Genomic DNA, 25958 nt, shown 5'->3' on the forward strand with positions numbered 1-25958 from the left:
TGGGGTCTCCTCGCGATCTCCCGACCGGCATTGATGTCCTGAACGCTGGGTTCGGGCAGCCGTGGTCATGACGTCACACCCCTCCCATACACATGAATGCAGGGGGCATGGCGTGATTTCACGACCACAGCCAGCCGGCTGGACCCCCCGCGACCAGACATCTTAAGATGTCTAAGGACGGAGTACCCTTTTAAGTTAATACGGGCGGCTGCAGGTCAGTGCACAGCAGGAACATTGGTTGGGCTGCGTGTTAGCGATTTGTTATAATTTTGGAAAAGTAGTATTTTCATAATTTTTTTTCTTTTTTCTCAAAGCCACAGCAGCAAAACATCGAATCTATTTATATACGTAGAACGAGCACTACATCATCCGATGACATGACGCAGCTTCCTGTAGATACCTTAGTGGTTGTCACTGAGCCATTTTTAATCCTGCTTTGTCTCTTCCAGGGGAATTTTATGTGACGCGGCACTCAAACCTGTCTGAGACCCATGTGGTTTTTCACCTCTGCGTGGACGACAACGTAAGAAGCGGCAACATCACTGCCCGCGATCCGGCAATTATGGGCTTGAGGAACATCCTGAAGGTGTGCTGTACCCACGATGTCACTACTATCAATATCCCTCTGCTCCTCGTCCATGAAATGTCAGAGGTAAGGATGTGTATACTTACTGTAAAACAGTGGTTCCCAACCATTGGGCCTCCAGCTGTTGCAATTCTACAACTCCCAACATGCCCAGACAGCCATTGGCTTAGTACTCTGAAGACCCTTCACTACCAAATGTACCCCTAAAATCTGCACATATAGTGCTCATGCTTGTATATGTGTATATATTTGCGATATAGCGATACGGCCCCCCGGGAAAACATGCGTTTATCTGCTCGGGCTGGCTCCTGTGGCAGCGGGCCGGCCAGAGCAGGTAAAAACTAATTTAAATACTAAAAGTCAGTGTTTCCCAACTAGGTGTCTCCAGTTGTTGCAAAACTACAACTCTTAGCATGCCGGAACCAGCAAAGGCTGTCCAGGCATGCTGGGAGTAGTAGTTTCACAACAGCTGGAGGTCCCCTGCTAGAAAAATACTGAGCTAAGGGCACAGGGAGAAAAATAAAAAAACCTTCTGCTCACATGTCCCGGTCCCTGCAGATTCGTCTACGTGTGCTCCGGAGTTTCTTCTTGGTACAGGCAGTAGGACCTTTCCCTTTTCAGCCAGTCACTGGCCGCAGTGGTGTCACATGTCAAGCCAGTGATTGGCTGATGGCGAAAGGTCTTGTACTGCAGCAATACACTAGGTTTCCCAGGAAACCCAGTGTATTGCTGCAGTACAAGAATGTGACAGGAGGGGAGGGGAGGGGGGAGAATGTGACGGGGGGGAAATGTGACAAGGTGGAGGGAATGTGACAAGGTGGGGGGAATGTGACAAGGGGAAGGAGAATGTGACAAGGGGAAGGAGAATGTGACAAGGGGAAGGAGAATGTGACAAGGGGAAGGAGAATGTGACAAGGGGAAGGAGAATGTGACAAGGGGAAGGAGAATGTGACAAGGGGGAGGAGAATGTGACAAGGGGGAGGGGAATGTGACAAGGGGAAGGAGAATGTGACAAGGGGAAGGAGAATGTGACAAGGGGAAGGAGAATGTGACAAGGGGAAGGAGAATGTGACAAGGGGAAGGAGAATGTGACAAGGGGGAGGAGAATGTGACAAGGGGGAGGAGAATGTGACAAGGGGGAGGAGAATGTGACACGGGGGAGGAGAATGTGACATGGGGGAGGAGAATGAGAAGGGTGAGGAGAGTGTGACAAGTGGGGGAATGTGACAAGGGGGAGGAGAATGTGACAAGGGGGAGGAGAATGTGACAGGGGGGTGTGATGTGTGACGTAGGCGAGGAGAATGTGACAAGAGGGGGGGGAATGTGACAAGGGGGGGAATGTGACAAAGGGGGGAGGTGACAAGGGGGGAGGTGACAAGGGGAGGATGTGACATGGGGGGGGATGTGACAGGGGGGGTGACGGGGGAGAATGTGACAAGGGAGAGGAGAATGTGACAAGGGGGGGAATGTGACAAGGGGGGGGATGTGACAAGGGGGGAGGTGACGGGGGAGGAGAATGTGACAAGGGGGGGTGTGACGGGGAGGAGAATGTGACGGGGGGGGGAGAATGTGACAAGGGGGGATGTGAAATGGGCGGTGTGCATAAAATGGGTAGGTAGATGTGAAATGGAGGTGATTGGACATGAAATGGGGGGGATTTCACAATTTTTTATTATTCTATCGCATCACATATCGAAATCATAATATTTAGGCCCAAAATCACAATCGCACATTTTCCCCATATCATGCAGCCCTAATATATATATTTATTTGTGTGTGTATCTAATATTTATTTATATATATTATATTTATATGTATATATTTATATACACTGGGAGTTGTAGTTCTTCAAGCTGAGGCACCCTGGTTTGGAAACACTGTTCTAAGGATAGATTTAGTAAAAATTTCTCCTGGGATCTGACTTGATGGATTGTATGTTATCAATTAGCTGCTTGCACCCGTTTTCCAGCATTGTTCGGTAGTATTCCTCCATGTTGCCTCCTCATATACTTGATTGGGGCAAAGGGATGTAAGACTTCAGCAGACACGGACCAACCAAGTAGAAAAGTAAAGATCGCAGCACTCGCCAAGTTATGCTATTGAAGCTTCACATAGAATGGTCTACACAACGGGTTTCGGCAAACATCTTGCCTTCCTCAGCCTGTCAGACATGTGGGCTCCTATTATGCTTGATCAGGACAGAGCGATGAAAGGGATTTCGGCAGACTTGGACCAACCAAGTCAAGATCCCAGCACTCGCCAAGTTCTGCTATTAAAACTTTACATATAAAGGTCTACCCAACTGGTTTCGGCAAACACTTTGCCTTCTTCAGCTGTCAGACAGCTGAGGAAAGCAAGGTGTTTGCAGAAACAAGTCTTGTATACCCTTATATGCAAACAATGTATGAACAATGTTTCTAGCAGAACTTGGTGAGTCCTGGGACCTTGACTTATCTACATGTACCTACCTCCATGTGCTGATTACAACCTATCTATACGAACATACCAACCGAGAGCATCTGCTAAGGCATTGATTTCCAACCAGGGTGCCTCCAGCTGTTGCAAAACTACAACTCCCAGCATGCCCGGACAGCCTTCGGCTGTCCGGGCATGCTGGAGGTTGTAGTTTTACAACAGCTGGAGGCACCCTGGTTGGGAAACACTGTTTCAAGGCTAATTGTATGTTCTCAATTATCTGGTAGCACTCATTTATTTATTGCTCAGTACTCTCCACAATGACATTGTGGGCGACATCTGTACGGTAATTGCCTGACGCCAACAGAAAAACCTTTGCACTTAATGAAGAATGGAGGAAACCCGACTTATTTTTGGTAAATTCTCCCCTTATAATTGACTTGTAATAGGGTGATAATTGATTCCTTAATTGTTGACTCTCGATGGTTCTTTTGTGGCCAAACTTGATATTTTACACCACGCAGGCAGAGAAACCGTCTATTTGAGGGTGTCGCAAAGTGAGCGGCAGTGTTCCTAGAAACATATGGAATCGAGCTGTTTGATTTATTGCCCCCCCACCACACCCCCCCTCTTCGACTTGACCACTGACACCGCAACTGAAATCAGTTGTTCCCTGCAAAAGTCCAAGCAGGAACAGACACGAGCGTCTGAAGATGCCAGATGGGGAAACCAAAGTGTTTCGTAAAGGAAGGATGTGTAGGAGGTGAACATGCACGTAGCCTGTACGCAGGCAGAGAAAGAAACTCCATGACCTGGACCAGGGTGTCCCAATGGTTTATCTCCATTTAATGGTAGGGTTCGGAACTGACCTCCAGCTCCCTGTCTAATGTGCAACATCCAAATGGTCGGAACATTAACCTAGAGATGTTGAGAAAATCCTATTTTAATGTTGTCTGGGTCAACATAGGTTTACTTGTAAGCTAGAAGGAAGTAAAGATGCTCGGTAGAGGCCATTAAAATTGAGCATGGTCAACCTAAGCTCTTGAATGTAGTCAGGTTCTCTACAAATAAGGATAACTTTGTACTAGATACACAGACTAGACACAGAAACAACACCAGGTAAATAATCAAAGCAAGAGAAGCAATGGATCAAGACCCATACCGTAACAGAGTAGAATACAAACAACAAACAGATCAAAATATAAGTCAGGATTCTGTATAGATCAGGATATACAGGTTCTGGATTACCAAGACTAGACACAGAAACAACACCAGGTATAGGGGCAAAGCAAGAGAAGCAATTGATCAAGACCCATACCATGGCGGAGTACAAAACACAAACAGATCGAAATACGAGTCAGGATTCTATACTGATCAGGATACACAGGTTCTAAATTACACAGACTAGATACAGAAACAACATTAGGTATAGGGGAAAAGTAAGAGAAGCAGTGGATCAAGACCCATACCTTACAAAACACAAACAGATCAGAGTACAAGACAGGATTCTTCACAGATATCACAAGATAACAGGACTAAGCTAAACAAATGGGTCAAAATTACAAAGCCATGGCTTAAAGGGGTACTCTGCCCCTAGACCTTATCCCCTATCCAAAGGATAGTGGATAAGAAGTCAGATCGCCGGGGTCCCGCTGCTGGGGACCCCCGGGATCTCGGTTGCAGCACCGCCCCGTGTGACGTCACGCCCCGCCCTCTCAATGCAAGTCTATGTGAGGTCCATCATCCCCCCTCCCATAGACTTGCATTGAGGGGGCAGGGTGTGACGTCACACGGGGCGGAGTCGTGATGTCACGCTCTTCCGCCATTATGGACGGGATCCGGAGCCTCCAGCGTTGTCGGAAGCCGTACAGGTGGGTGATGCAGCCGAGATCCTGGGGGTCCCCAGCAGCGGGACCCCCGCGATCTGACATCTTATCCCCTATCCTTTGGATAGGGGATAAGATGTCTTGGGGCGGAGTACCCCTTTAATCAAAGCCACAAGTCTGAACTCAAGAGCACGGCCATTAGTAGGCTGAGGAGGAGGAATCAAATACTCCTCCACAGCTGCTGATTGGCCCGGGCCTGTAACTTCCAACTGACCAGAGCACAACATGCAAGGCCTGGCCAGGTGTTACCTTTACACTAACCACTGAGACATTGGCTATAAAGGTTTTCCTAGAGGGGGCACTTTTTAGAATTATAAGAGGAACACCATATCAGCTAACCATCTACATTGGAGGGATGTCCTATCTCTCAACTCTTTGGGAACCTGAGTGGCAGAGATGACAGATTCCATGACAAGGGAGATCTAAGGTTGATGCGGCACATCACCCCATGTATTATAAGAAGATTTTGCCTAAATCAAGACAGTAAAACGCTGCTACACAGCCATAAAAGCTCATGAGGAGCGGTGGCGGCATCAGAAGAGGAACACCAACCACAGTACTTATTATTACCATGAGCTAAACCTAGAGGGGTTTATACACAGGATAGGTAATCAGTGTCTAAATAGTCGAGGTCCGACCTCTAAGACCCCCACCGATCACAAGAATGAGGGTCTCGACTGACACTGTTTGAAAAGTGAGGGATAGTGCATGTTGACCCTCATTCTATTCCGTAGCAGCCAGGACCTTCATGCTGGTACCTTTCTGACCTCCGCGATCATAAGAACAGGGGTCCCTGAGTGTATATCTGATCTGTGGTCCATGGAAATTCTATGGAACTACCAAAGATAGCGGAGAGACATACTCTACAATCTCTTATCAGTCCCATAGAGCATGAAAAGCAATGGAGCATGCATGTTGACCACCAGTCCATTTCACACACTGTTAAAGATACAGCATATGTTTTTATTTTGTCAGCTTTGCTGAATAGGTTTGGACAGTATAAGAAGGGTCATGTCCTTCTCATTAGAGCAGCAACATTTTTAAAACTAATTAAAATAATAATAATTAATAATCATTAATATTGTTATTTTGTTATTCCCACTGTGTATGGTTTTGTTGTATGCTTATACTTAAATAAAAAAAATGAATTATAAAAAAAAAAAATATTATAATACATATATAATACGTACTCCGCCCCTAGACATCTTATCCCCTATACAAAGGATAGGGGATAAGATGTCAGATCGCCGCCGTCCCACTGCTGGGGATCCCCGGGATCCCCGATGCAGCACCGCGCTATCATTAAAGCACAGAGAGAGTTCGCTCTGCACGTAATGACGGGCGATACAGGGGCCGGAGCATCGTTACGTCATGGCCCTGCCCCTCCTGACGTCACGGCCCGCCCCTTTCAATACAAGTCTATGGGAGGGGGCTTGGCGGTCGTCACGCCCCCTGCCATAGGGTTGCATTAAGGGGACGGGCCGTGATGTCACGAGGGGCGGAGCCATGACGTCACGCTGCTCCGTCCCCTGTATCGCCCGTCATTACGCACAGAGCGAACTCGCTCTGTGTTGTAATAATAGCGGGGTGCCGCAGTGGGGATCCCGGGGCTCCCCAGCAGCGGCACCGTGGCAATCTGACATCTTATCCCCTATCCTTTGGATAGGGGATAAGATGTCTAGGTGCGGAGTACCCCTTTAAAGAACAATAAATGGTTTTCTTTCTGTAGACCTAGTATCAAAGTAATAAAAATTAAATTAATATATAAAACTTCCCCTATAAGGAGAATCGGTCAAAATAATTTCGAATTTTTTGTCATAATTTGATTAAATTATTAATTTTTAACCTATTAATTTTTATTGTTTCAGTAATTACTGTTTGGGCTGTAAAAGAGTCTTAGGTGTGTGTGTGATTGTATAAGAGCTCAGTAACAGTCGTGACCTATCACATTCACTGTTGATTTTGAGGTCACATGTTGATATGAATTTTAAGCAAGCAGAAAAAGGGTGGAGCAGGTAATTAGAATTTATTAGGTGGGATTTTAAATACATGAATTAAATGCTGGACGGTCACAATGTAAATTATAGGAAAACACATATAGAGGTCTATATGACTGGTTTCGTCGAACATATTGCGTTCCTCAGCTGCCCATGGTTGGTACATTAGGCGTATGCGGTGGTGCAAATGGGGGTACGTACATTTAGATAAGTCAAGGTCCCAGCACTAGCCAAGTTCTGCTAGAAACTTTGTTTATTGAAGCTTTCCATATAAGGGTGTACAGGACGGATTTCGGCAAACAACTTGCCTTCCTCAGCTTTCCCTGGTTGGTACATTCCTATATATAGGTAGTCAGCAATGCGTAGGAGGTGGTGCATGTGTAGATAGCTAGATGTAGATAAGTCAAGGTCCCAGTACTAACAGAGTTCTGCTAGAAATGTTGTGTATTGAAGCTTTACATATAAGGGTTTACACAACGGCTTTCGGCAAACAACTTGCCTTCCTCAGCTGCCCCTGCTTGTTACATTCGTATAAGTAGGTAGTCAGCACTCCGTAGAAGGTGGTGCACATGGATATAAGTCAAGGTCCCAGTACTAACAGAGATCTACAAGAAACATTGTTTATCAAAGCTCCACATATAAGGGTCTACACAATGGGTTTCAGCAAAGACCTTGCCTTCCTCAGCTGCCCTTGGTTGGTACATTTATTTAGATAGGTAGTCAGCGGTGCACATTGAGGTAGGTACAGGTAGATAAGTCCAAGGTACCAGCACCAACCAAGTTCCGCTGGAAACATTGTTTATCCAAGTTTAACATTATAAGGGTCTACTCAACGTGTTTCGGCAAACACCTTGCCTTCTTCAGCTGTCACAGTAAACAATGTTTGTAACAGAGCTTGGCGAATGCAGGGCCCTTGACTTACCTACATGTACCTATCTCCGTGTTCACCACCATGTGCTGACTACCTACCTATACGAACGTACCAACCAAGGGCATCCGCTAGAGCAGTATTTCCCAACCAGGGTGCCTCCAGCTGTTGCATCCCCCTAGGTGTGAGGAATGCTCCAGACCCATCGGGTCACCCCCATGTAAGCACCACTGGTCTGTCCTGGTGACAGGGACCCTTTAAATGAACTTACTCACCTTGACCGATGACATGGTCATCATACCAGCGTGGTATGGATGAGAAGAATAAAAAGGACTGTTCTTTTTAGTTTTTTAGGAGATGGGTTGTGATCATTATCCAAAACACAGGGCTGAAACCACTGTCAGACGCCTACGCCACTGTTGACAGCATGAAATGTGTTCCGTGTAGGCAGATAATATAGGATGATACCCGGCTTCTGCAAAATATCGCTCCCAGAATTATGGGTCTCCAGGCCTTCTCTAAGCAGTCATTTCTCCTGCATCGGCTTTTAAAGATATAGCCACTTTTTTAATTTTTTTTTTTTTTTTTTTTACATTCAGAGATTTTTGTAAAGCTGTCACCAATATGGAGGTTCCAGGTTAAAATGCCATAAGTGACTATGTCTATTTTTCTTAAAGGGGGTTGTCTTACCCAAACTCAACATATTTACTATTCAGCATGTCATAGATCCTCTCCATACACATGCATGCTCCACTGAGCCGAGCGTACATGTGTTTGCAATAAGGATTATAAAGAAATCTGCTGCCAAACTCTTCTAGTGGCAGTGTTTCAGAACCAGGGTGCCTCCAGCTGTTGCAAAACTACATCTCTCAGCATGCCCGGACAGCCAAAAGCTGTCCGGGCATGCTGGGAGTTGTAGTTTTGCAACAGCTGGAGGCACCCTGGTTTGGAAACACTGCCATACACCGCTGGGAAATGCGCCGTCTCCATAGACGGCAATGCATTTCCAAACGGATTCTCCAGAAAGAGTTGACATGTCGGAAACTAAATTTCCGCGGCGGATGTTTCCTGCCGTGTGCACGGAGCAGAAGAATCCCATTCAAAACAATGGGACTCTGCTGCAGTGGAATTTCCGAGCAAAATTTTTCCCATCGGATTGTGCTCGGAAATTCTACCATGTTGACATAACCTTACTCTACCAATGGGGAAGTAAGCGATTGGGCCTTAAAGGGGTACTCCTCTGGAATTTTTTTTTTAAATCAACCTGTGCCAGAAAGTTGAACAAATTTGTAATAGATTCACTTCAATTTAAAAATCGTAATCCTTCCAGTACTTATCAGCTGCTATATGCTCCACAGAAAGTTCTTTTCTTTTTTGAATTTCCTTTCTGTCTGACCACAGTGCTCTCTGCTGACTCCTCTGTCCATTTTAGGAACTGTCTAGAGCAGGATAGGTTTTTTATGGGGATTTTCTCCTACTCTGGACAGTCCCTAAAATGGACAGAGGTGTCAGCAGAGAGCACTGTGGTCAGACTGAAAGGAAATTCAAAAAGAAAAGCACTTCCTGTGGAGCATACAGCCACCGATAAGTACTGGAAGGATTAAGATTTTGTAAAAAAAAATGTTATAAAATTAACATATTTAGAATCACCGATTCTTACATGGTGTAATCAGAAAAAAAAGTAGTATTGCAACTCATCTCCATTAAAGGGGTACTCCGGTGGAAAACAATTATTATTTTTTTAAATCAACTGGTGCCAGAAAGTTAAACAGATTTGTAAAATACTTCTATTCAAAAATCTTAATCCTTCCAGTACTTTTTAGCTGCTGGATGCTCCAGAGGAAGTTGTGTAGTTTTTTTCGGTCTAACCACAGTGCTCTCTGCTGCCATCTCTGTCCATGTCAGGAACTGTCCAGAGTAGAAGCAAATCCCCATAGCAAACCTATCCTGCTCTGGACAGTTCCTGACACGGACAAGGGTGGCAGCAGAGAGCACTGTGATCAGACTGAAAAGAACTACACAACTTCCTCTGTAGTATACAGCAGCTGATAAGTACTGGAAGGATTAAAAATGTTTTTTACAAATCTGTTTAACTTTTTGGCACTAGTTGATTAAAAAAAATTAGGTTTTTCCCCGGAGTACCCCTTTAAAGTAAATGGGACTGAGTTGCACTACACTTTAAACTACACACAACCTGCAGACAGCAGTGGTGCTGCAAAGCAGGTGATCTCCGGCTGCTATCAACAGCCGGGGCCTCACCCATAATGGCGGACATCAGCGATCACGCTCATATCCGCCATTAACCCTAGAAATGCTGTGATCAATGCCGATCACGGCATCTATAGTGAAGGCGGAAGTTCGGGTGGGCTAATTGCACCCCGCAGTGCAATCGTGGGGGTCCAATGAGTACAAATGGACGCTCTTCACTTCCCTCCAGTGTGCAGGATGGCCAAACTTCTTATACAGACTGGAGATCCAGGCATTACATGAAGATTGCTGAATGTACTAATCAGTACTATGTTATAGTACGGAACAGGACATAGCAATCTAATGATTTCTATTAATAGTCCCTTATGGGGGCTTAAAGGGGTACTCCGCTGCTCAGCGTTTGGAACAAACTGTTCCGAACGCTGGAGCCAGCACCGAGAGCTTGTGATGTCATAGCCCCGCCCCCTCATGCTGTCACGCCCCACCCCCTCAATGCAAGTCTATGGGAGGGGGCGTGACGGCTGTCACGCCCCCCCCCCCCCATAGACTTGCATTGAGGGGGCGGGGCGTGATGCAGTGAGGGGGTGGGGCTGTGACATTATGAGCTACTGGCGGCGGCTCCAGCATTCGGAACAGTTTGTTCTAAACGCTGAGCAGCGGAGTACCCCTTTAAAACGTGTAAAATAAATATATAAAAGTAAAAATATGTTTTAAAAAATATATTTAAAAAAATGTAATGTAAATAAAATTATAAAAAAAAAAAAAGTCATGAAAATAAAATTAAAAAACAGTGGTTAACTGGTATCGCTGTGTGTGTGTAAATGTCAGATTGATTAAAATAATGTTTATTATGCCACACGGTGAATGGCGTGAACGCTAAAAAATACCATATTTTTTGCACCGTGATCCGTAGATTTTTTGTTTGTTTTTTCATTGGACTTTTTGATTGCATTTTAAAGGGATACTCTGGCGCTAAGACATCTTATCCCCTATCCAAAGGATAGGGGATAAGATGCCTGATCGCGGGGGTCCCGCCGCTGGGGACCCCCGTGATCTTCCATGCCACACCCCGTTGGAATCTGTCCCGGAGCGTGTTCACTCCGGGTCTGATTACTGACGATCACGGGGACGGAGCATAGTGACATCACGGCTCCGCCCCATGTGACATCACGCTCCGCCCCCTCAATGCTAGCCTATGGGAGGGGGCGTGACCCCTCCAATAGACTTGCATTAAGGGGGCGGAGCCGTGACGTCACTATGCTCCGTCCTCGTGGTCGAGATGGACTCAGCCTGAGGACCTCCAGCGGTTCCCGGAAGCTGCTAGGATAGGGGATAAGATGTCTAGGAGCGGAGTACCCCTTTTTAATAATTTTTTTTCATCTGACATTAGGCAGAAAAAATAAAAAGCGCTCAAAAACAAAAAAGTGAACCAAAAAAATACTACAGATCACGGCGCAAAAAAAATTAACCCTCGAACAGCCCTGTATACGGAAAAATCGGAAAAGAGCAATTTTAAACATTTTTAAGCAGTACAATAATAGAGAAGCATGTACACATGGGTATCGTTTTAATCGTATTGACCCACAGAATAAAGAGAACATGTCAGTTTTACCATAAAGCGTAAATCAAACCCCCCCCCCCCCCCCCAAACTGTTGCAAAATTGCTGTGTTATACGTTTTGCCTTATATGTCGGTAGTTTTTTTTCTATTTTGTGATATCGCAACTGTGATAAGTAAAATTGCGCGCAGTTGTGTCTGGCCTATGTATTGACTGCCCTGCGGCATACACGTCACCCCGCGCTGGGATCGGGGGGGGTCTGTTCTGTAAATCACTTGCACAACCACACGTACGCACACGCCGCCTTGTCACCTACTGATAACACTGAGGGCTTCCTGACGGCATTTCTTTCTGTCTCTTTAGGAAATGACTATACCATGGTGCCTGAAGAGAGCCGAGCTGGTGTTTAAGTGTGTGAAAGGTAACAGAACGTGCACGTTTTTTTTTCTGTGGTGCGACATCATAGTAAACACGTTCTCTGGATCCCCATTGTTCCCGGCTACAATCCAGGCATATTTTATGAGCGGAGAAAATCATGTTCTGGCTCGAAGGGAGAAGAAAAGAAAAAAAAAGTTGGAAAAGTTTCCTTATATTCTGTTTAATTACCTCACGTAAGCAGCTTAGTCAGGGGTAGGATCCTGGCCGTATCCCTGGCTCCTCCAGCTTTCCTGTGGATGTTGAGTTCTTTGTGTGTGTGTGTATATATATATATATGTGCCGCTAGGTCAAATGAGGCTGCCGAGTGGACCCCAATACATAGAGCGGTGTTTCCCAAGCAGCTTGCCTCCAGCTGTTGCAAAACTACAACTCCCAGCATGCCCGGACTGCCGTTGGCTGTCCAGGCATGCTGGAAGTTGTAGTTCAGCAACAGCTGGAGGCACCCTTGTTGGGAAACACTGTCTTGCAGTTAAAGGGGTTATCCAGGAAAAAACTTAGATATATATATATATATATATATATATATATATATCTATATATATATATATATATATCTCAATTGGCTCCAGAAACTTAAACAGATTTGTAAAGTACTTCTATAAAAAAATGTTTAATCCTTTCAGTACTTATGAGCTTCTAAAGTTAAGGTTGTTCTTTTCTGTCTAAGTGCTCTCTGATGACACGTGTCTTGGGAACCGCCCGATTTAGAAGCAAATTCCCCATAGCAAAGCTCTTCTAAACTGGGCGGTTCCCGAGACACGTGTCATCAGAGAGCACTTAGACAGAAAAGAACAACCTTAACTTTAGAAGCTCATAAGTACTGAAAGGATTAAGATTGTTTAATAGAAGTAATTTACAAATCTGTTTAACTTTCTGGGGCCAGTTGATATATATAAAAGTTTTTTCCTGGATAACCCCTTTAAGTATACACATTCAACCCTAATACATAGTTCAGGGTTTCCCAACCAGTGTGCCTCCAGCTGTTGCAAAAAAGCCTTTGGTTGTCTGGGCATGCTGGAAATTGTAGTTTTGCTACAGCTGGAGGCACACTGGTTAGGAAACACTGTCTTACAGTAAGTATATACATCCAACCCCAATACATAGTTCAGAGTTTTCCAACCTGGGTGCCTTCAGCTGTTGCAAAACTACAACTCACAGCATGCCCAGACAGCCAACGGCTGTCGGGGCATGCTGGGAGTTGTTGTTTTGCAACAGCTGGAGGCACCCTGGTTTGGAAATACTGTTTTACAGTAAGTATACACATCCAACCCCAATACATAGTGCAGAGTTTCCCAATCACATAATCAGTTCTTTGTGTGTGTGTATATATACCGCTAGGACAGATGAGGATGTAGAGTGGACCCCAATACATAGTGCAGGGTTTTCCAACCAGGATGCCTCCAGCTGTTGAAAAACTTCAATTCCCAGCATGTCCGGACAGCCAACAGCTGTCCGGGCATGCTGGAGGTTATAGTTCAGCAACAGCTGGAGGCACCCTTGTTGGGAAACACTGTCTTGCAGTTAAGTATACACATTCAACCCCAATAAATAGGTCAGGGTTTCCCAACCAGTGTGCCTTCAGCTTTTGTAAAACTACAACTCCCTTCATGCCTGTCAAGTGGACCCCAATACATGGGGCAGGGAGTCTGGTTTGAGCTGTGCTCAGCGCATTGTTTCCTATATTGGACTATAACATAGGGCAGGGTTTCCCAATCAGTGTGTCTTCTGTTGCAAAACTACAACTCACAGCATGCTGGTAGTTGTAGTTTTGCAACAGCTGGAGGCACCCTGGTCGGGAAATACTGTCTTGCGGTAAGTATACACATTCAACCCCAATACATAGCGCAGGGTTTCCCAACCAGGGTGCCTCCAGCTGTTGCAAAACAGCCGTTGGTTGTCTGGGCATGCTGGAAATTGTAGTTTTGCTACAGCTGGAGGCACACTGGTTAAGAAACACTGTCTTATAGTAAGTATATACATCCAACCCCAATACAATTGTTCAAGGTTTACCAACCAGCTGTTCCAAAACTACAACTCCCAGCATGCCTGTCGAGTGGACTTCAGTACATAGGGCAGGGTTTCCCAATCAGTGTGCCTTCTGCTGATGCAAAACTACAACTCACAGCATACTGGTAGTTGTAGTTTTTCAACAGCTGGAGGCACCCTATACTGTCTTGCAGTAAGTATACACATTCAACCCCAATACATAAGGCAGGGTTTCCCAACCAGGGTACCTCCAGCTGTTGCAAAAAAGCCATTGGTTGTCCAGGCATGCTGGAAATTGTAGTTTTGCAACAGCTGGAGGCACCCTATACTGTCATGCAGTAAGTATACACATTCAACCCCAATACATAGTGCAGGGTTTCCCAACCAGGGTACCTCCAGCTGTTGCAAAAAAAAACCATTGGTTGTCTGGGCATGCTGGAAATTGTAGTTTGGCTACAGCTGGAGGCACACTGGTTAGGAAACACTGTCTTACAGTAAGTATATACATCCAACATTAATACATAGTTCAGGGTTTCTCAACCAGGGTGCCTTCAGCTGTTGCAAAACTACAACTCACAGCATGCCCGGACAGCCAACGGCTGTCGGGGCATGCTTGGAGTTGTAGTTTTGCAACAGCTGGAGGCACTCTGGTTTGGAAATATTGTTGTACATTAAGTATTCACATCCATCCCCAATACATAGTGCAGAGTTTCCCAACCAGTGTTGCAAAACTACAACTCACAGCATTCTGGAAATCGTAGTTTTGAAACAGCTGAAGGCACACTGGTTGGGTGACATACAGGGTGCTTTTATCATGCAAGCGAGTTGACCGTCTATATGGCTGCCATCAGAGTTGCTGCCCAGCTTTACCATTCTCCTATCATATCCCTGCCTTTTACTAAGCAGGGTGTATCACTGCATAAGCATAGTATTGCATTCAGGTGTCTGAAAAAGCTGGGTGATAACCACTTATCAGACTAGAAATGCTGGAACTTTACAGACTAGAAAAGAGAGGCCCATATGTGATTATTTTTTTCTTCTTCTAGGTTTTATGATGGAAATGGTTTCCTGGGACGGAGGCGTTTCGAGAACAGTGCAATTTCTTGTGCCACAGGTGAGTAAAAAATAAAATAAATAATAAATATGACCAGCAAGAGATCAAATAAGCCGCCTAAAAGTCCTTAGGATGATGGTCTGGGTTCTGCATTTATAGATAGAGATACATGGAGACCTCCTGGAGATGATGAACAGGCCTGAAAAATGGCAAAGCAGGTTGCATTGAGGGGGCGGGGCGTGACGTCACACACTGCCGACTCCAGTGTCCGGTACAGTTTTGTTCCAAACGCTGAGCAGCGGAGTACCCCTTTAATTGGTTCCAGGACCACCATTGTATGTTGAGACCAGAACTCTATGGAAACCTGGTAATTGGTTCTGAAGCCCCAAAATGTCATCCAAAAATAGGAAGAAGTGAGGATTAAAGAAAAATAAGTAGATAACTGATATAGATAAAACAAGTCCTTACATATAAAAGTAAGAAAGATCTGCTGGGAGCTGTAATCACTGTCTATGTAGAGGACAGGAGCTTCTTCAGGGTCCTGTACAGTACACAATGTCCTAAAAAAGTAAAATGGAGCCGCCCTCACCTGGTGTCCAAAGGAGCAGCTAACCCTGGGACAGGTAAAGAGTACAGAACATGTAATACCTCCCTGTACTGTAGGGGGCGCTACCAGACACCAGTCAGTGCATACACTTCAGCAATACAGGTAAAGAGTACAGAGCATGTAATACCTCCCTGTACTGTAGGAGGCGCTACCAGACACCAGTCAGTGCATACACTTCAGTAATACAGGTAACGAGTACAGAGCATGTAATACCTCCCTGTACTGTAGGAGATGCTACCAGACACCAGTCAGTGCATACACTTCAGTAATACAGGTAAAGAGTACAGAGCATGTAATACCTCCCTGTACTGTAGGGGGCGCTACCAGACACCAGTCAGTGCATATACTTCAGTAATACAGGGGTTTTACCAGTAAATTGCCCATTCTTATTGGTCGGTTCTTCCAGCCATTGACACGTTTCACAGATCTGGACTGTCTGTAACTTGAAACCAGACTCAACATACAATGTACAATGGTCCAGAAAAGACCATTGTATGATGTATGTAAGACGCACTGGATTAGCCGTTCATAGCCGCCGAGACCGACCCGATAGGTGTGTATTCGCCGTATAAGACGCACCAACTTTCCCCCCCAGTTTTGGGGAAGAAAAAGTACGTCTTATACGGCGAAAAATACGGTATTTATTTTCAGCAATTTGCTCTACAGTAGCTCTTCGGTGGGATGGGAAGAGAGAGTCGCGAGATGGTCAATTGAGAATCGCGTCAACCCTCAATGGTCCTGTTATGGTTATGATGCAGATTTTGACCTGCACAATTTTTCTATGAGAAGGTGGAACAAGCCAGGAAGCACCAGAGAGACGTCTCCACCAGCGCCGCTTTGGTGGCTGCCTTCTCATTGTCTGAATCATCCGATAGTCGCCATGCATCCGCGGCGTCCAGCTGAAGTAGCCAACCCTCAGTGTATCACGTCTTATTTGTCTTCTGATCAACAGCAAGAATTTTCTTTATACAATAAGTATTTGTTCAATGTCTCGAAAGCCATTTTCCCCCCCTATAAGGGTCAGGCGGTAGACTTGGTGCGGCCGGTCCTATCTGTTCCCACGGCGGTCATAAAATTATGAGCAGGCGACACAGTGACGAAGATGAAAAGGAAAACCTCTCACTGAATGTGCCTCTATGTCTTTGTCTAGAGGGATCATCTATATTAACAGGAAGAGTCATTCAGAGACGTGTGACACAATGACACGTATTCTTACTCGTGTCCTCCAGGGGGAGGGGGGGGAGGGGAACTTTAACTCTTCTTTTATATACTGAGTGATCAAACCCCTGAAATCTGAGTGGTGACTATAAATTTAAAGGTACAGAATTATTTATTGCAGCAATAGGGATGGAGAACAAGAGGTTTAGGGGATCTATTTAACCCATACACCCCCACCCCTTCCCCACATATACGCAGGACCCTCTCCTTGCCACAGCCACTCTTTCAGAGCATTCTCCCTCTGGCAGACATGGTGTATCCCTGTATTACATAGCCGCGTGTTCTTAAAATCTTTTTAATGTAATACTACATTGTAGCCAAGGGCTGCTTTCCCGAGTAATAACAGCTGATCACCAGCATGAATGCTGTTTACAAAGGAGATTTTTTTGGGGGCAGAAAACCACTTTAATATAAAGAGATTGGATACCTTTAAACTTACTTTTGTTATTGTTTATTTCAATGCTAATTCCAACCAATGTTCTAAATCATCTATGTTTATAATATTGCTGCTGTGGAGACTGTGCAACTCCTGTACATAGCTGGCTGTGCTGCTGCATCTGTATATGTAGGGGGAGAAAAAAAGACATATGGTGCTAATATAGTGCTGGTTATCCGTGGATAACGAATGTATGGTAGCAAGAGTCAAGAGCCTGCTCACCATTAAGTGTTGCGCTAGTTTCAGGCGCAACACTGATGAACACTTTGGGTAGGTGTCTTTTTGCAGATACCCCGGGAGCAGCCGTCGGTCCCGTCGGAGACGGTGGGTAGGATAATGTTGCAAATGTGGGAGGTTGGAATCCCGGCACGGGTTTCCTAAACCTTCCCGTGGATGATTACTGGCGGGGTTAAACAGCAGTCGGAGAGGGTGCAGAGATATAGTGATAACATGCGGACCTGAGGAAGGAGGGAGCCCCTCCGAAACGCGTTGTCCAACTGGGCACCAATACTTTTTATGAATATAATAAAAAGTTATCACTATACTGTATCTCTGCACCCTCATCAGACTGCTGTTTAACCCCGCTGGTGTAGCGCTTCAGCGCCAAAGTCGTCATCCACGGGAAGGTTTAGGAAACCTGTGCCAGGATTCCAACCTCCCACATCTGCAACATTGTGCTGCTGCATCTGACATGGATCATACAGCACACTTCACCTGGTTGTGTCAGTTCCTCTCTAAATATTAGAGATGGCAACAGGGAAGGAAGGGGTTGCTCACAGCAGGGGGGGATCCCAAGCTCAGAAAGGGAGTACAGTAGGGTGTGTAGATAGAGGAGTTAACCCAGTACAGAATCTGTAAGGTGGCGGAATCTACAGACGGTTGTAGGAGTGATTACTTAAGGTGGCCATCCATTCTCAATAGCTATTGGCGTAGCGTTCATAATGTCTCCTGTCCTCATGTGGAGGGGTTAGCCGTTGGCTGACTACTCTGGCACCAGCTTACCCATCCTGAACAGAGAAATTAGGATGGCAAAAATCCAAAATGCCTGACCCTTCTTTCCACTGACATCATCTGTCGTGAAGAGTTGGGAGGCCGCCGACATTAGTATAAGGTGAATAGGGACCTTTATACCCAGAAACAGTGTAAAGAGATAGAAACTCTCCATCACCCATGATGGCAGAATCTGCAGGGGTTGGATTTATTCTAAGACCCATGGGTTTATTCTGATGGCAATATGGGGAGTCAGGAAGGAATTTTCTTCTGTCATGGGGCAATTGGCATCAGCCTCATTTCTGCCTTCCCCTGGATCAACACAGAGGGGTCTTAGGTTGAACTCAATGGTCTTTTTTTCAACCTTAAAAACTAAATATACATAAGCAATCACAGTTACAGTGAGGAGAGAACCCATAGTAGAACCTGCAGGGTAAGGGGAGAGATCTTATATACACAGGCAGCCAGAGTGTAGAGAGAGGGGAGAACCCATGACAGAAGCTGCAGGGTGCGAGATCTCATGTACACAGGTAGCCAGAGTGTAGAGAGAGGGGAGAACCCATGACAGAAGCTGCAGGGTGCGAGATCTCATGTACACAGGCAGCCACAGTGTAGACCAATGGTTCTTAACCTTGTTGGAGGTACTGAACCCCACTTATATGCGCATTCACCGAACCCCTCTTAATTGGAAAAATAAAATATGATTTTTTCAAATTCAAAACATAGGAGGTATATATTAAGTATATATTTATACATAGGTGCACAAAATGAACAAAACCATTAAAGAACAAAGCCATTAAGACACATTAGGCGCAGGAAGTGTTCCCCCACACATTAGGTGCAAGCAATGTTCCCCCACACATTAGGCGCAGGCAGTGTTCCCCCACATTAAGCAGGCAGTGTTCCCCCACATTAGGCAGGCAGTGTTCCCCTACACATTAGGCGCAGGCAGTGTTCCCCCAGATTAGGCAGGCAGTGTTCCCCCACACATTAGGCGCAGGCAGTGTTCCCCCACACATTAGGCACAGGCAGTGTTCCCCCACACATTAGGCGCAGGCAGTGTTCCCCCCACACATTAGGCGCAGGCAGTGTTCCCCCACACATTAGGCGCAGGCAGTGTTCCCCCAGATTAGGCAGGCAGTGTCCCCCCACATTAGGTAGGCAGTGTTCCCCCACAGACATACAGCCTCCAGCCATATACAGTGTATGGTTGGAGGCTGTATACCTGTGTACTGCCCACTTCAGTGCTCCGACCACTGCTCCAGCTATAGCAGTAGGTCTCGGGACCGGTGGTCGGAGCACTGAAGATGACATGCCGCTGGTCACTTACCAAGCTGGCCAGCGCGCGTCTTCCTCCTTCTCGATCCTCCGGTCCTCGGCGCCTTAGTTTCCATGGGCGCACGCACGGGTCGTCAGTGACATCCCGGCGTGCGCTATCTCCCGGCGGCCCGTGCGTTTTTAAACTTAACGCGGGCCGCAAGGAGTTAATAGTTATGGTGGGGGGGAATTGCCCCGTCGCTACAGAACGGGCAAACATCAGCTCTGCTCGGGGCCCCGGGCCAGCTCAGGGCACCAAGCAATTGCTTGGTTTGCCTGTCCTGTTGCGATGGGCCTGGAGTCGGGTGTGTGTCTTGACCTCCGCCGAACCCGCGAGACTGACTCACCGAACCCCTGGTTTTCGATCATCGAACCCAGGTTAAGAACCACTGGTGTAGAGAGAGGAGAGAACCCATGGCAGAAGCTGCAGGGTGCGAGATCTCATGTACACAGGCAGCCACAGTGTAGACCAATGGTTCTTAACCTTGTTGGAGGTACTGAACCCCACTTATATGCGCATTCACCGAACCCCTCTTAATTGGAAAAATAAAATATGATTTTTTCAAATTCAAAACATAGGAGGTATATATTTAAGTATATATTTATACATAGGTGCACAAAATGAACAAAGCCATTAAGACACATTAGGCGCAGGCAGTGTTCCCCCACACATTAGGTGCAAGCAATGTTCCCCCACACATTAGGCGCAGGCAGTGTTCCCCCACATTAGGCAGGCAGTGTTCCCCCACATTAGGCAGGCAGTGTTCCCCCACACATTAGGCGCAGGCAGTGTTCCCCCACACATTAGGCGCAGGCAGTGTTCCCCCACACATTAGGCGCAGGCAGTGTTCCCCCACACATTAGGCGCAGGCAGTGTTCCCCCACACATTAGGCGCAGGCAGTGTTCCCCCACACATTAGGCGCAGGCAGTGTTCCCCCAGATTAGGCAGGCAGTGTCCCCCCACATTAGGCAGGCAGTGTTCCCCCACAGACATACAGCCTCCAGCCATATACAGTGTATGGTTGGAGGCTGTATACCTGTGTACTGCCCACTTCAGTGCTCCGACCACTGCTCCAGCTATAGCAGTAGGTCTCGGGACCGGTGGTCGAAGCACTGAAGATGACATGCCGCTGGTCACTTACCAAGCTGGCCAGTGCGCGTCTTCCTCCTTCTCGATCCTCCGGTCCTCGGCGCCTTAGTTTCCATGGGCGCACGCACGGGTCGTCAGTGACATCCCGGCGTGCGCTATCTCCCGGCGGCCCGTGCGTTTTTAAACTTAACGCGGGCCGCAAGGAGTTAATAGTTATGGTGGGGGGGAATTGCCCCTTCGCTACAGAACGGGCAAACACCAGCTCTGCTCGGGGCCCCTGGCCAGCTCAGGGCCCCAAGCAATTGCTTGGTTTGCCTGTCCTGTTGCGATGGGCCTGGAGTCGGGTGTGTGTCTTGACCTCCGCCGAACCCGCAAGACTGACTCACCGAACCCCTGGTTTTCGATCGAACCCAGGTTAAGAACCACTGGTGTAGAGAGAGGAGAGAACCCATGGCAGAAGCTGCAGGGTGCGAGATCTCCTGTACACAGGCAGCCAGATTGTAGAGAGAGGAGAGAACCCATGGCAGAAGCTGCAGAGTGAGGGGCAGAGGTCTCATATACACAGGCAGCCAGATTGTAGAGAGAGGAGAGAACCCATGGCAGAAGCTGCAGAGTGAGGGGCAGAGGTCTCATATACACAGGCAGCCAGATTGTAGAGAGAGGAGAGAACCCATGACAGAAGCTGCAGAGTGAGGGGCAGAGGTCTCATATACACAGGCAGCCACAGTGTAGAGAGAGAGAGAATCCATAGCAGAATCCGATGTCAAAGATTTTCATAGCTATTAAAGCCAATTTTTACGTGAATGTTTGGTGGGCTTCTGCTTGTACTCCGCAGCCAGCCTGAACTAGGAGAACTGCAGTATAAAAAAATTATTAAAAATAAAAAATCATTCAATGTTTAGTTTGGCGACAATATAACATTTCTGCGAGCTCAAGACTGGACCTCCATGATATCACACGTCCTTATTATTTGTTATTATTGATGATTCTCTCGGCTTCTCTATTCACAGAACATCTCAGAAGAAATGTTCTACCAGCTGAGTAACATGCTTCCTCAGATCTTCAGAGTCTCCTCCACACTCACCCTGACTTCAAAACGCTGAGGCTGTGGGCAAGACGTCTCAGTGAAATGCTAAGGACTATCTTTAAAGCCGCCATTTTGGAGTAAGAACAATGCGGTCATTGGAGTGACCTATGGATATGACAGGTTCCTGGGGCATAGGAATATTGGAAAATACAGGAAACCCAAAAGGGGTTCTGGACTTGAACAGTTGCCAATGTGGGCATAGTATTAGGGCACTGGGGGGAGGGGGGGGGGGTCTACATGTGTATGAAGATATAGGATACTAATAAACATTCCATTACAATGATGACCTGAAATTATTCTTGAGAGTTGTAGTTTCAGATAGATTTCTAGGGGTCCCATCATGGAGACCCCAACCAATGATGGAAACAGACGTTTCATTATTGAGTTGAATGGCGGTCAGGCATGCACGCTGCCGCTCTATTCAAAGTCTAAGGGACTGGATCCCATAGCGCACATGCTCGATCACCACTCCATTTTAAAATTACTTAATTGTTTTCATCAGTAGGGTTCCCCCTTAAAGGGGTACTCCACCCCTAGATATCTTATACCCTATCCAAAGAATAGGGGATAAGATGTCTGATCGTGGGGGTCCCGCCGCGATCTCAGCTGCTGCACCCCAGACATCCAGTGAACTTCGCTCCGTGCCGGATGACTGCCGATGCGGGGCGGAGGCTCGTGACGCTACGCCCCCCTCAATGCAAGTCTATGGGAGAGGGCGTGACGGACGTCACGCCCTCTCCCATAGACTTGCATTGAGGGGGCCTGACCGTGAAGTCACAAGTGAGGCACGGCTGTGACGTCACGAGCATTCGTCGTTTCATCCGATGCGCAAAACGAACGCCGGGTGCAGCAGGGAGATCGCGGGGGTCCCCACTATCGGACATCTTATCCCCAATCCTTTGTATAGGGGATAAGATGTCTAGGGGCGGAGAGTTGCTCTAAAGGTATCTTTTTGCTCGTGTTAATACAGGGTTCCCGAGCCTTGTGCCAGTTTACCAGTCTTATAGTGTGCCAGAAACAGCACCACCCTTTTGCGTGTGGCTGTGCCTGGTATTGCAGCTCAGTCAGATTCACATTACATTGGGAATTCCAGACGGAGCCTGAAGTCAAGAGCGGTTCTGTACTAGTTTGTACTAGTATCCCTATTGGAAAGGGGGTACCACAATGTAACAAGCGGGGACTATTTTTGAGGGTCATGGCCGCTGAGAAAGTGGCGTAAAAATAAGTACAAGGCCCTAATGTCTCAGAATTGGGTGGCATAAAGAAATACCAGAAACTGGTTATAGCAGCCCACCTGCACTATAGAGCTGGCCATACACTTCTGATAGCTGTCAGACGAATAAACTATTCCTCCCAACCCACGTATATGCATGCACGCTGTGCTCAGCTGAGCGTGCATGTGTTCTGGGTGGGGATCCAGAGTAAGATGCTGACAGACATGTTGATCAGCGGCTTGTCTCCCCTTGACTTCTAACAGTCGCGGAGAAGCAAAATGTCCCCCACAGGCTTTATAGTCATCCAGTCTTGTCAATTTCAACAGGTTTGGCTGATGTGAAAGGGGAACTCCAACATCAGGTACGAAATAATATAAAATGCTGCAGACGCATGTAGCATTGCTTTCCTGTCTGCCCAGTTCGAAAACCTCCAAAAAATACAGTTGTTTTGCATTTATTAGCCCTGTTTTTCCAGGCTCAGCTCTTCATCGCTGTCCTCCCACCTTTTCTACTCCCCTTTGCACAACATCTCATTTTACAGCAGGCTATCACACAGTCAGTAAATCTGCAGCACCTGCTGTAATCATTACCTGTCTGCTCCTCTGCCTGTGGCATTTTTCAGCATTAGGCGGCATGCTCCCTAAATGTCTCAATAGAGATATATGTCTATATGACAGGGAGATGGTGATGTAGCTGTGGGGTATGGTCAGAGCTGATGACATCACTCAGGGGGAGGGACTAGAGTCCAGAAACAAGATCCAGCCAAGCCTCCTAAGACAGCATAGGTGATGCTTTGTCTCAGGAGGAGCCTGGGAGCTGTTGAGACAACACCGCATTGACAGTGAAAGGACTACACAACTTCCGGTCAGGGGTGAATCATGCTGAAGCCAGTACAATTTGTGATAACACTGTATTAATAAGTTATATATATTGGGGTTGATACCAGAATACCCCTTTAATCTAATGTGCATGCCATCACTATCAAGCTGCCTGGACCATGAATCCTTGGGTGGTTCCCTGTGACTTCTCCCAGCCTCACCAGTTGTTTTTATTTTGAATTTTTTTTTTTTTTTTTGTTGTTGTGATTTTTACAAAGTAGTCGTTTATCCTTTCCAGAAGGTTCTATTCATTTTAGTTGGGTTGACACTCAAGCAAAAAAACTTCTTCTGTATTTGCGATACTTCTTTTTATCCTGCGCTTTTCTACAACAACGAGACGAGAATACGTCACAGAAATGCAGTTGAGAAATCGCTATTGCGCACAATACGACAGAGTTCCCCAACCTGTGTCTGTCCAGCTGTTACACAACTACAAGTCTCATGGTGCCCTAGACGCCCCCATCGTGTGTTCTCCTTGACCCTTGGTGCCGATCCCCTCCCATCTACTTAGAATATCACTACAGACGTATAACACAGGAAATGTCCGCATATCGTACGTAACTCCGCCCTCCTTCTATCTTTGTCTTCGGAATCATGTTTTTTTTTTTCTTCTTCTTTGTTTTTTAGAAAGTGTATTTAAGGAAGGGAAATTGATATTTTCATAGATTTTGCCTGCGCTCTTCCAATCTTGGTTCTGTGGGTAAATAAGAATTATGGGATGCTAAATCGGTCCCTTCAACCAGAAGCATTTATATCCGACTGTGATATATGGCTCTAGTGACCGGCGGCTGTATCCACCCCCCTGCAGAATATTTATAGATGAGACTATAGGATGCCCGGTGTGACAAAGGAAGAGACTCCATGGGGGGAGTGCGGCCCCTCTCATCTACATACGCTCACTACGCCGCAAGTTTTCACTTGTGATTATATCTTTTTTTTTTATTATTCAAAGAAAGCAAAAAACTATTCTAAAAACACAAAAAAATTATATATATATATATATATATATATATATATGTATTTATTTAATTTTTGCTAATAAAATCCAGAATTCGAATGCAAACTGAAGATGAACAAACCCATTCAAAAATTTAGTATTTATTTTTATTTTATTTGTTTGTTTTATTTATTTTTTATTTTATTTTGTTGTTTAATAAAAATTTCAAATAAAATCCAGAATTCAAATATAAACCGAAGAGGAACAATCCCATAAAAAAAAGACAAAAATTAACTATTTATTTATTTTTATTTAATTTGTTTTGTTTTATTTATTGTATTTTTTTATTTTGTTTTTAATAGTTTCATATACAATTCAGAATTAAAATCTAAACTTAAGAGTAACAATCCCATAAAAAAATACAAAAATAAACTTTTTATTTATTTAATTTTTGCTAATAAAATCCAGAATTCAAATGCAAACTGAAGATGAACAAACCCATTAAAAAAAAAAAGACAAAAATAAACTATTTATTTTTATTTTGTTTGATTTATTTATTTATTTATTTTATTTTGTTTTTAAGGGTACGTTCCCACCTGGCGTATTTGCTGCTGCGTATTTTATTTTCCTATTGAAGTCAATGGGTAGGAAAATACGCAGCAGCAAAATACGCCAGGTGGGAATGCACCCTAATAGTTTCAAATAAAATCCAGAATTGAAATATAAACGGAAGAAGAACAATCCCATAAAAAAAAGACAAAAATAAACTTTTTATTTATTTAATTTTTGCTAATAAAATCCAGAATTCAAATGCAAACTGAAGATGAGCAAACCCATTAAAAAAAAGAAAAAAAGAAACTATTTATTTTTATTTTGTTTGTTTTATTTATTTTTTATTTTATTTTGTTTTTAATAGTTACAAATAAAATCCAGAATTCAAATATAAACTGAAGAGGAAAAATCCCATTAAAAAAAAGACAAAAATAAACTTTTTATTTATTTATTTAGCAAATAAAATCCAGAATTCAAATGTACACAACTTTGGGCTGCAATACCGGACACAGCCTGTGTAGGGGGGGGGGGGGGCACTTTTGTTGAAAATCTCCTACCTCCCCTTAAATTCTTAACGCATTGAAGCAACATATACCTGATTTAATGGGGGGGGGGAGGGTTATTAAAACCTGTGC

The 25958-nt window shown here is 45.4% G+C and overlaps 1 protein-coding gene across 3 annotated transcripts in view; it reads left to right on the forward strand.

The window, feature by feature from the left end:
* Window positions 1-21958, forward strand: part of C4H12orf4 (chromosome 4 C12orf4 homolog) — a 72592-nt gene extending 50634 nt beyond the window's left edge. For all 3 annotated transcript variants that reach the window (XM_056517237.1, XM_056517239.1, XM_056517238.1), the window contains 4 exons: window positions 450-652; window positions 11882-11939; window positions 14989-15056; window positions 21666-21958. In XM_056517237.1, the coding sequence (XP_056373212.1) occupies window positions 450-652; window positions 11882-11939; window positions 14989-15056; window positions 21666-21758 (422 nt within the window). In that variant the 3' untranslated portion in view covers window positions 21759-21958. The remainder of the gene's footprint in view (window positions 1-449; window positions 653-11881; window positions 11940-14988; window positions 15057-21665) is intronic.
* Window positions 21959-25958: the final 4000 nt, after the last annotated feature.

The sequence above is a fragment of the Hyla sarda genome, chromosome 4 (genome assembly GCF_029499605.1).
Source record: "Hyla sarda isolate aHylSar1 chromosome 4, aHylSar1.hap1, whole genome shotgun sequence".
Taxonomy (NCBI): Eukaryota; Metazoa; Chordata; class Amphibia; order Anura; family Hylidae; genus Hyla; species Hyla sarda.